Source organism: Sciurus carolinensis, chromosome 4 (genome assembly GCF_902686445.1).
Source record: "Sciurus carolinensis chromosome 4, mSciCar1.2, whole genome shotgun sequence".
In the NCBI taxonomy this organism is placed as follows: Eukaryota; Metazoa; Chordata; class Mammalia; order Rodentia; family Sciuridae; genus Sciurus; species Sciurus carolinensis.
The window spans coordinates 171702888-171714508 of NC_062216.1; the positions used below are offsets into that span (position 1 = coordinate 171702888).

Here is an 11621-nt window from a genome sequence, read left to right on the forward strand (position 1 = left end):
GGAAGGGCAGAGGAGGCCGGGGGCGGAGGCCCACGTCCTCTCTGCCCGACATGACTGGGAGTGATGGAGGCCCTGCTCTGTCAGGAACCTGCTGTAGGATCGGCCGCGGTGGTGGCAGAGCCTGGGGGCCCCAGCAGAAGCGCCTGCACTGGGGTCCTGAGACTTTGGCCCTGGCCCTCCCTCCTTCCGTCTCCCACGGGGCCTCCCACGGGGTGCACCAGGGGCCCCCAGAGATCAAGGCTTCCTGGGCGAGGGAGCCCCAGGGGTCCCGCCCACACACGTGCACACAGGGGCACCCGGGCCACCTCAGGTCAGAAAAGGGCGGACGGAGCCCCGGGCCATGTCAGTGTGCTCCCTGGGGTGGCGTTGGCAGGGCACCACCCGCTCTGCTCCGCGCGAGCTCCCGGGACTCCGGAGCTGGGCCTTGTGCCGGCCCCTGCCATCCTCTCTCCCCCGATGAAGCGGGAGGCAAGGAGGACAGTGTGACCAACAGGCACAGCCTCTTCGGAAAAGGAAGTACCGGGGACCAGGCTCCGAGGAGCAGGGCTGCCGAGTGGCAGGGGCCCTTCCCGCGCCAGGGAGTTCACTGCCCACGCGGCCTGAGACCAGACCCGAGGACCGCGCGCTTCCTCTCCCCACGGAGGGAAAAGCGAGGTGGGGGCGGCGCATCTCCTGAAAACGGAGTGTCGGGGCGGGAAGTAGGGGGAGAGGGGAGCGCCAGGGCCGCGCTGGCCCGATCCCTGCGGCCTGCGCGCGTTGTGACACATCCCGCCGCTGTGTACGACGATGATGCACCAACACGAAAATATGCAAACACAGGAGGCTGTCACCACCGGACCAACAGCCCCAGCGTCCTCCCCGGGCCAGGGGCGGATGAGGCCAGGACACCATCTGGGGAGGCCCAGCGCCCTACAGGCCTGAGGGAGGACCCCAGCTCTGTGGACCCGGCAATAGAGGGAGCTTCCCTGGGCTCGAGGGGGCTGCGTCCTCCACGTTGGTGACTGGCAGGCTGCGGAGAGAGCCAGTGGTGAGCACGGCAGGGCCACGTGGGGCAGCCCTGGGCACTGAGCCCAGGCCAGCCTCCTGCCTGTCCTGCCCAAGGCCCTCAGGGTGGCTGAGCCGGGAGTGGCAGAGAGGATCCTGCCTGGTGCTCCCAGCTGGTCCCAGGCCAAGGAAATGACTGTGGGATGGGGGACGGCAGGGCTCTCCTCCAGCAGGGAGGGCAGGCAGAGGGCTCATGGGGACATCTGGAACGACACAGTACTGGCAGAGATCGCAAAGTATGGGGGGCATAGTGGGTGTCCCTGCAGGTCACATGGACTGACCAGGACACTGGCCACAGAGAAGTCAACACAGGCCCACCCCAGAGCATGACCAAGGGCATGTGACAGTGGTGTGGACTGCCTGCCAGGGTCCTAGGAAACAGCTGCTCCCCGCGCCCCGGGCCCCTGCCCACTCACCTGGCCAGCCTGTGCAGCCAGGCCTTGGAGGTAGAGTGGACCTCCAGAGCCACACTCTTCAACAGCCCCCACATCCACCACAAGTCTGTGGGCGCGTCAGGAAGCCACATCACCAGCCTGGAGGGAGGTCAGCGTCACCCTGGCCCAGCCACCAGCCCAGAAGCCACCTCCCCCAGGGCCCTAGGGGAGTCGCCAGCCCACAGGAAGGGATGGGGGCTGCAGGGTTGGGTAAGAAATGCCCAGAGGTGCTGGCCACCATTGAGAGCAGATCAGAACCCGGGGCACCCACGTGACAGGATGACCCCGGGTGGGCTTTGAACACATGGGGGCGGCAGGCCTTAGGTCGCCAGCCAGAGCACAGGGAGGAAGCCAGGGGTGGGAGAGGCAGGGTTTTGGGTCAGGCTGGCTTGGGTGCCGCCCACCTCTCCTGCCCACTAGCTGTGTGAACTGGGAAGGTTGGGGAACCTCTCTGGACTTGTTTCCTCCCTTCGAATGAGGACAGCCCGCCTGCCTGCCATTCCTAGCCTCCTCCACATCTCCCCCGCCCCTCCTCGACTCCCCTCCGTCCACTGTGACTCAAAAGCCAGCGAAGTTCCTAAAACATCATCTGACCAAAGTCTCTCCTGCTCAAAATGCTCCCGTGGTTCCCTGCTGCTGTCCTGACGCAGCCGGCACCAGATCCAGGTCCTCAGTCACTTCTGGTCCCACCACAGAAGAAAGCTGGAGCCTGTCTACAGAGCCACCACCCCACAGGACCAGCAGAGGGCCAGGCCCCCTACCCGTCACTGAAGAAGCACTGGCTGGACACCTCCTCAGACTCACTGGATGCTGCAGGTCCTCACCCCATTAGCACGTTGCCCTGGGAGAGGCCTCAACCAGGGGCTCAAGCTGGGCAGACAGTCCAGAGGATGTAATGTAGCAAGCAAAACAGAAGCTGGGCCATCACCTCCCTTATTCTGGGCCTTCTGCCCCTATTAACGCAATCTACATGCTGAGCATGTGGATTATGGAAAAAACTAAAGTGAATGTCCCTGTATTCTGGGAAGACTCTCCATCAGTGCTCACATAATGTTTTTTTTTTTAACTGAAAAGGTTAGAGTTCACTTTTCTTTTATTTCAACTTGCAGTTTCAGTAAATAGCTCAGCATGAGGAGACTCTAGGTAGAACGTTCTCTCCTGGCTTTGGACCACTGGTCATTTAAACAGCAGGCTGACCCAGTCATCAGCTCAGTATGGAAGAGGACAGAGGCCTGTGACTTGCTGTCACAGACTTCACATGGAACACTGGATTTTTAAAATGCAGAGCTCCCTGTGAGACTCCACTTGAACCCTCCGCATCTTGCACTAGGGTAGAGAGCACACCCAACTCACTGCAGAGCCCCACATGTGGGCCCTTGTCAGCCTCCTGCCCCCCTGGACGGCGTGCCAGCTTCTCACTCCAGCTGGCCTCCCTTTCTGCTCCTTGAATGTGCCTTACTCCCTTCTGCCCCAGGACCTTTGCAGATGCCTTCCCATATGCCTCAAATGCTTTCCCCTTCCCCTGTGTCTAGTGAACCTTCAGATTGTAGTTCACAAGTCATCTCCTCTGGGCAGCTTCCTGGCCAAATAGCTACTAGTGTGAGCTGCGCCAGCTCAGAGCCCGTGCAGACCTCTCCCAGGTCTCTCCAGGAGGACCCAAAGTTGCACAGCAGTGGTTGGCGGGTGGTGAGCTCCACAGACCAGGAGCTGAGTCTAGGTCAGTGCTGCCCCCTTGCCCAGTCCCTCAAGGGCAAGTGGTGGAGTGAAGGGAGGAAGGACTGATGAGTGGCAAGTCACAGCCAGCATGCCCTGGAAGGGTCCTGCCTTAGAGAAGAGGCACTGAGGCCCGGCACAGTCAGGAGCGCTGGCCCGGCCACACGGCTACCGAGCTGACCCGCTCCGAGGGATGCAGGAACAGCACATCATCTCCGAGGCTCTGACAAGCGGAGCAGGGGCCAACAGTCCTGGGTGCAGGGCCCGGGCTCCCAGTCACAGCTGCCACCCACCTCCCACCCGTCCTCCCCTGCAGAGGAGCCCACCAAGGCCCTGGGCTAACACCAGCCAGCCCTGCCCAACCCGTGTGCCAGCACCCAGCCCACCACAGGCCCTGGCCTCCCTGCCACAGGCCTCACCTTCTGCTGCGGAAGTAGACGTACTCCAAGGGCAGCGTGCAGGGCAGGAGCAGGTACGTCAGCACCTGGCCTGGCCCTGACCGGCGGAAGCGGGCCCAGGAGCTGGGGTCCCTCGTGACAGCTTTCCTCAGTGCTGTGGAGAAATCACCCTGTGGCCTGTCCATGGTGCCAGCCCACCTCCAGCCACCCCTCCAAGTCACTCCCTGAGAGCTGACAGCCTGAGCCCCTCTCTATCTCAGGAGGGTCACAGATTGCACCGCACCCCGCCCCTTTCTTCAGAGGAGGACACAACAGTGACTGAGCCCAACCATGTGCCAGGAGGGTGCCAAACCCTCTGCACGTGTACTCTCATCAGTGTCCTGGAGAGGAGCAGGGTGCGCCCCTTTCATAGACGAGGAGACCAGGGTTCAGAGTGGACATATGACTTGATCATCACCAGGCAGTGCTCCTAAGCACCCCCACTCCCCCTGCCCCTCCGGGAAGTCTGTCATGGCCCCCTTGGATGGGACCAGTATCCCCACCGTACCTCCCTCCAGAACAGTAGCATTCAGCATATTAACCACAGCAGCAGCTGTGACCACAGCGACCATTTCCTGAGTCCCCTTTTCACTGACCAAAACCAGAGCCAAAATCCCAGCCTCAGCACATCCCAGCAGCCTCCAGGCCAGCGAGGGCCAGTGTTTGAGAGCTCACAGACCCAAGTCCCGGCCCACCTGGGATGAGTCCTTCCCTTCCCTGAGCCTAGATAAAACAAGGACTCAGGGACAGTCTTCCTCCCTGGACAGGTGGATGAGGGTTGAGGGATGTGGACAGGAGCCAGCACTGTCGATTCCTTCCCAGTCAGCTGCCCTGTGTGGCTGTAGGGACACTGCCAGGGCTCCAGATCCAAGGCTTGGACCTCAGGGGCCAGCACAGATCCAGGACCATCGAGAACCAGGAAGAGGCAGCTCCTCCCAGGCATCCTGTCACCCGCCCCCACTGTCCCTGCCCAGGCCTGAACCACAACTGCCCCTGCCCCCAGCTGGGTGCACTACACCTCACAGGGCTCCCACCCACTCCTCCGCCGCTCCCAAGGCTGTCCACCGGGCCCATCTGGCCCCCTTAACCTCTGTGCTGGAGCCCAGTGAGCCTCCCAGCTCTCCCTGACCCTCGGGGACCTTCCCAGGTGTCTGCTGGGTGTCCTTGGCCTCCTTTGAAGTCTCAAACTCACCCCACCACCTGGCATGTGCCTATGGGGCTTTGTCCTTTACTGTTGCTGAGATGGTAACGCTTGGTTAAACCAAACAGGGGAGCGCAGACAAAAAGGTTCAGAGGAGAGCTGTGCCCTGCCAGCGGCAGGCTGTGTGGGCTCCACAGGTCCCTCCCTGCCCGCCACCCCACCCCAGTGTTGCCAGAAGACCCACACAAGCCTGGCTCCCTCAAGGGGGTCCAGTGTCTCTCCTACCGCATGCCTTGCACTTTCTCAAGCACAGGCCTAGATTCGGTCCCTGCTGCAGGCTCTGGGACCTCACAGAGTCCTTGTCCCTCTCTGAGCTCCAGTTTCTTCATCAGGGAAATGAGATAAGAATGATGCAGAAGTCCGGGGCGGGATGGGGGTGTGGAGGAATGAGTGTTGTAGCACGGAAGAGGCCCTTTGCACCCTTGGTACTTAGCAGGTGCTCATTAAATGAGTCCTAACCGCTGCAGATCTCCGGCACCTCAGGGCAGGGTCCCTTAATCCAATCCCCAGCGCAGGAAGGGGCAGTACCAGCCTCCAGCTCTGGCGAGAGCTGCTCCAAGCTGGGCACATCCTTGACCAGCAGATTGGGCACATCGCAGTTGAAAGACGGTGTGGCATCCGGGGTCCTAGCAGCTGGGGCTGGGGGATCCTTAGACACCAACGTCCACAGCACAGGCTCCTTAGTGAGTCCTGGCCAGAGAAAGAAAGAGGACCCACAAGTCGGTGCAGCTGGAGCCTCGCTGGCTAAAGGCCCCGCCCCGCGCGAGAAAGGCCCCGCCCCCTGACTAAAGCCCCGCCCCGCGCCTGCGCACACTCTGCAGGCGAGCATTCCTGCCTCCCCGCGGCGCTTTGGGTTGCGGTGACTCTCCAGTGTCTCCAGTGGTTCGCCAGAGCCCAGACCCTGAAGTCACAACCCGGTGCCCGCATTCTGGCTCCACCGCCTGCAGGCTGTGTGACCCAACCCCTCTGTGCCTCAGTTTCCCTCTCCGTGAACAGGCAAGTGAAGGCCGCCTGACAGTGCGGTTCTGAGAATGAAGCGCAATCAGGGCAGACACAGGCTGTGCTTGGCCAGCGCCCCCTATTCCGTGTGCGGTGCAGCAGGGACTCGAGGACCTGCCCCGCGGTGACGGTGACGCCCAAGCGCTCTAGTCCAGGAGACCTGTCCCTGCCTCTGCTGCCCCAGGAGCGCACTCACCTCCCGCGTCCTGAGCTCCCCCCCAGGCCGAGCCAACATCTCCCCTGGGTTCCCACAGCCTGAGCGTCCCTCTGTCACTGCACCCCGCTCCCTGCGATGTCTCTCTCTGCACCAGGGACCTGTGTGTGATTCCTCTCTGGTCCCCAGGTGTCCCGTAAATGCCGAGCAGAAGCATGTGTGGGAGTATGATGCTGAGCAGGGAATGAGTGAGCCCAGGTCCCCGGTGACTCAGGTGCCTAAAAGACAGAGTCCACCTGGTACCCCTGTGAGACACGATGCCCTGACACTCACCACGTGTCTCCAGGAACCTCAGGGCATCCAGGTAGCCTTGTCGGCAGTTGTCAGCCACCACCTGCCAACACACAGAGCAGGGGGCTGGGCCAGGCCAGAGTTCACCCCAGGCCACCAGTCACGGGCTAGAAGCTGGAACTCAGCTGGATGCAGTCTCAGCCCTGCCTACCCTCCCTGGGCCACCCCTAGGCTGGGCATGGGGACCCCAGGGAACCCTGGCACCAGGTAGGGATACCTATAGGGCCTACTGATCTGCTTGGTGTCTCCTCCAGCCAGTGGCCCCACATCTTGCTCTCCTTGGGGACACCTGGCTGCCAGTTCTTGCCCCAACCCTCCCTTGAGCCTCAGGGACGTCCCCTAGAAGATGGGGTAACAGGTCTGGCCCAGGACGACGGGCTTCGCCTGGCTCTTGTAGGCCCTTCCCTTTGTCCCTTTGATGTTCATTTCCAGGACCAGTCTGAGGTGGGCAGAGGAACCAGGGTCCACACTGGCCTGATTGGAGTGCCGTGGGTAGGGAAGACCTGCAGGAGGAGAAGGAGGCCAGCCCCTCCCCTGCTTGCTGTGTGACTTCAGGCTGCAGTGTCACTTCTCTGAGAGCCTCTACTTCCTTGTCTATCACACGAGGCTGGGTTTCTGCCCACGCAGTGGTGAGGAAAGGGTCTCACAAATGAGTTTTGTTTTTATCTGTTTGCTTTTGCTTTGTCTTTATTTTTTAGTTCTGGGGTCAGAACCCAGGGGTGCTTTATCACAGCTACCTCCCCAGATGTTTTTTATTTTTTTTATTTTGAGACTAAGTTGTCCAAGCTGAACTTGAACTGTGATCCTTCTGCCTCAACCTCCCCAGGTGCTGAGAGTACAGACATGTGCCATGGCACCCAGCAAGAGGACACAGCAAATGAACGTGACCTTACTGCACAGATCACACAGCACCAGGGCAGCAGGAGAGATGGGAGGGGCCAGGGAACTGGAGTGGCTGAGGGAGGGGTGTGTCGCAACATGGACTGATTGGCCATCCACAGTCCAGGGCAATGGTGGAGACCAAAGATCGGAACTGGCTGAGAGTCTAAATCTTAGCTGTGTGACTTTGAGCAAGATGCTTAAGGTCTCTGAGCCTTTATGTCCTCTGAGAAATGGAAATGATGACACTACCTGCTCATAGCACCTGGCCCAGGGGAACATGGCCAAGGCCTCGCTGCAAACCAGCTCAATACCACCAACGTCCATGTACTCACCCAACTTGGGGCCTGTCCTAACTCTACACCCCCTTAATGAGGGAAGGAAGAGCGAGAACCCATGCTTTGAATGGGAGGCTTGGTGTGAGGCTGGGCTGCATCTGCCCTGAGGTGGTGCGGAGGGGAACGGGCACAGGGTCTGAGCATGGGCCCTTGACCATGGCCCAGCCTCTGCAACTCGGAGGAGCCAGACTTACCTCAGGTTTGGGGGGTATGAGCGATATGAACCCCAGGAAGAAGTTCTTGGTGGAGATTTGGAAGCTGGCATTGAAAGCGTTCAGCTCGTGCAGGCTGGCCGAGGTGCTCCGGGGACAGATGTCCACTGTCCCATGGAAGGGGGACACAGTGATGGTGGACGGGGAGTCCGCGAAGGGCAGGTTGTTGCTCAGAGCCCCATCAATGTAGCGCTACAGTTCAGGTGGCCAGGTGGCTGTGCTGCCCTCTCAGGATGTCCACCCTCCTCCCACACCCCGAGAACTGGCTGCAGCCGGTGACCCTCCCTGCTGGGTCTCGAGGCCACACCAGCCCAGGAGCTGAGACCCCAGCAGCACAGAGGGCCAGGTATGCAGTAGGTGCTTTAGGACAAAGGAGGGATGTGTACCCAGCCGCCCAGAGGCGTGGACGCTGCACCTCGAGAGCCACTCACCTGCCCTCTGAACTCAGGGGGGATCGTCCCGCAGTAGACGGGGAAGTACAGGGTGCAGACCAAGGCCTGGAAGACAAGAGCCCCGGAATGCAGTCCTTCTCGCTCCTGGCAGGAACCCTCCTCCCAGCACAGTCCTCACGCCGGCAGAGCCCTCAGTGGAGAAGGGGTTTGAACTCCCCCTCCTTTCTGCCAGGGGAACCTCTGATCACCCAGGCTGTGCTGGGATCCCACCAAGGCCTCGTCTCCTTCACCCGTCCAGCAGGAATTTGCCTCCGGGAATGCAGGTATTTCTCCCAAAGACTATTCCCTGGGTGTTGGTCGACAGATGCACCTCCCCAGGGAATCCTGTCCACTCTAGCCACCAGGAAAACACCATCACTCTCTTGCGTAAAGATGCTGACGAGTCCTACAGAAAGCAAACCCACTAACATAGATGGATAGGTGGCCACTCGGGCTGGCCGTTTCCGTACTGGTGGCCTGCTTTCCTGCATGCGGCAGGATGTGTGGCAATGTCCATGTGCTGTGGGGGCAAACCTGCTACTGGTTAGGAACCGCTGACTGCATGCTCACCATGCTCATGGGACACAGACCCTTTGCCCAACAGGACACCAGGAAACACGCCTCCCACCCTCTCTGGGAGACGCAGACCCTGCCCTGGCCCCGAGCAGTTGTAAAGGCAGGCGAGAGCCTCCTCTCATAGATGAATCACAGGGACAACAGCCAGGTCTTCTGAGCACCCACCATCCGGGAGAGGAGGCTGGCACGCACTCCAGGTTCCCCAGCTGGATTTCTCAGGAGCCCGGTCCTCAGCCTGCAGGAAGTGACTGGACCCCTCTCTGTACGCTAATAATCAGACACCTATGACTTGGCCATCTCCGAACTGAGACAGTCCCATGCTGGGGGCAGGGAGCACCAGGGTGAAGCTCCCTGGGTGGGGGCCCAGGGTGGCTGGCAGACGAAGCCCATGATGGGAAGGGTGGGCACGGCTGCAGTGGGGACCCAGGACTCCCCACCCAGCCACTGCCTCACGGGAGGCCTGTCCGCTACCTGTGTGAGCTCTCCCAGGGTCTGGCCCACTCAACCCTCCTGGCCACTCCTGGCCTGCCCCGCTGTGTCCTTGCCTGTGTTTTCCTCCGGTCTGTTTCAATACTGGCTGGTTTCCTAACTTGTCCATCCACATTAGAGGTAAGTCTCGGGGAGGCAAGGAGTTTTGTCCATTCCGTTCCCTTATAATCACAATGCCAAGAGCCGGGCCCAGCACAGAGTAGATGCTCAATAAAGGCTTGCTCAAGGACTCAAAAAGTGCCTGGAGGACTGGGCTCCAGTTCCGTGGCATGACACCTGCCTGTGTGCGGGATCCCTGGTTGGATCCCCAGCACTGAGGCAGGGGGACCCGGAGGATGGGGTGGGTGGGGCTGGGCAGAAAGAGTAGCCCTGTGGGTCTTGACTCGGCCCCCTCCCCAGCCTGGTCCTCTGAGGACAGCCAAGGGAGCCTCCCTGGCAAGCACACGCCCCTGCCACCGTGCACACCTGTCTCATTTATAAACAGACTCCGGAGACTCAGTTTCCTCTCTGCTCACACCTGCCAGACTCCCACACGCATCTGCCCTGGGAAGCACTCCGTCACTCTCCTTCCGGCCGCCTACCTGCCCCCGAGCCCTGGGTCCCAGTATCCAGTACCTGCTCACCTGAATGAGCTCATCTCTAGTGGCGAAGTCAGTGACTATGGAGTTGCGGCCATCGGGCCAGTGGGTCAGCGAGATGCCCAGCCGCTGGGAGGCCAGGATGTGACAGTTCTCTGGCAGTGTGTCCTGCAGCTGTTGCTTAATGTGCTCGATGGGCGCATAGGCGGGGTGGAAGATGCCCAGGCTCAGCCCCTCCACTTGCTTCACCATCTCCAGGAGGTGTGAGCAGCAGAAGTCTGCGGGTAGAGGGGGAGGAGTCCTGAGCCCCGCCGGGGAGGCGACAGCACTCTCCCACTGCCGTTCCTGGCTGGGGCAACTCTGCAGAATTTCTATGCCAAGCCCTGGATTCAAACGCTGCATCTGCCTACTGCCACCAAGTGACCTAGGGAACAGTCTTTCTGTCTCTGAGCCCAGTATTCCTTCTCTGCAAACAGCGGCAAGTGTTTAATCCCCATTAATCCAAATGTTTAATCCCCAGATTAAATGGGAACTTGGGGACTGGGGACTGTTGGGTGTAGTGACTTCAGTGCACAGAGACAAGTAGGAGCCCTCTGGACTCCCCCGCCCCCGTCAAGAACCAGCCTGCCTTGGGATGGGAACAGGGCTGCCCCTTCCTCCGCGCCCTGGGCAGCCCGGTACCGGGACCAGGACCGCACGCACCGACCGACTTGCCGCAGACCACGCTGAGGGCGTTGAGCGCGCCGGACGAGGAGCCGTAGAAGCGGCGGGCGCCCTGGAGGAGGCGCGGGGCGCGCTGGCTCAGGCAGTGGGTCACGCCCACGTGGTAGAGACCCAGGAAGCCGGCTCCCGCGAAGGACAGGCTCCAGCTGCCCTCCTCCAAGAAGTCCATAGCTGGCGGGGCCCGGGACGCGGCCGAAGTCGCGCCAGGAGGAGGCATCCGTTGCGAATGGGGCCTGGATGCGGCGTCTGGCTCCGAAGGATCTCTTGCTGGTCGGGATGCGCGGGGACCAGGCCGGGATGGGCGCTGGCCAGGGATGGTGCCCACATGTGGCGCTCTGGCGGGAGCCCGCCCTCGGCGTGGATGTCCCCTGCCCCGCCCCGCCCCAGACTGAGTCAGCCGCAGTCGCAGCCAATGAGGTTCCGGGGCCGCGATCACCCCTGCTAGATGTGCCCAGGTGTGCCCCAGAAGGCCTGCAGGCTCTGCGCGGGGGTTCCGCCCCCAGTCGCCCACTCTGGGTCCAGATCTCAGCCACAGATACCAGGATGACACGGCCGGGAAGTGGTACCCAATCTTCGCCTGGTGTCAAACTTAGCAGGCGTGTTATCCAGACCTCTTCCCAAATGGGAGGAAACGGGGTGTGGTCAGAGAAAGTGACAGCCAGGAAGCCGCAGAGGAGGATCCGCAACCCCTGGCGGTTGGGGTCAAACCGGACTCAATTCCTCAGCTGTGCTGCTTCAGGGACCCGGGAGAGGTGGGAGTCGGGAGGTGGGGGTCCAGGCTGAGGCCCCACCAGCTCCTGGCCTTTCCTGGACTCCTGTCCACCTCAAGGCATTTTTCCACACAAGGTGTGGGTTTCGCTGTGAGATCCTACGGAGCCCTTTCTGCTGAGCCCTACTCTCAAACTCAGACCCACCACAAACTGCCAGCACTGGGGCGAAGGCTGACAGCAGGGGCCACCTGACTCCGGGTGGCCACGAAGCAGGTCCCCCCATCAGCATGCTAGGTGCTTTCTTTCCAGTCACCCTTATAAGCTGTGTGTTGGGGACAGCGGTGCCACAGTG

General features: G+C 61.2%; 1 protein-coding gene across 1 annotated transcript; it reads right to left on the reverse strand.

Annotated features, from left to right (window-relative positions):
- On the reverse strand, positions 1-10871 carry Pnpla5 (patatin like phospholipase domain containing 5). Its single transcript, XM_047550980.1, has 9 exons — positions 10539-10871; positions 9882-10114; positions 8194-8259; positions 7745-7954; positions 6316-6376; positions 5358-5519; positions 3611-3743; positions 1461-1577; positions 1-1009 (listed from the first exon to the last, which is right to left on the reverse strand). Exons 1-9 carry the CDS (start codon positions 10774-10776, stop codon positions 910-912), a joined length of 1320 nt encoding a protein of 439 aa, XP_047406936.1. The 5' UTR covers positions 10777-10871; the 3' UTR covers positions 1-909.
- Positions 10872-11621: the final 750 nt, after the last annotated feature.

Coding starts and splice junctions, on each gene's coding strand:
- Pnpla5 (XM_047550980.1), bottom strand. CDS start 10,776: ATGCCTCCTCCTGGCGCGACTTCGGCCGCGTCCCGGGCCCCGCCAGCT. Junction 10,115..10,538: donor GGTCTGCGGCAAGTCGGTCG/GTGCGTGCGGTC, acceptor CTCTACCCGCAG/ACTTCTGCTGCTCACACCTC. Junction 6,377..7,744: donor TCATACCCCCCAAACCTGAG/GTAAGTCTGGCT, acceptor GTGTGTTGGCAG/GTGGTGGCTGACAACTGCCG.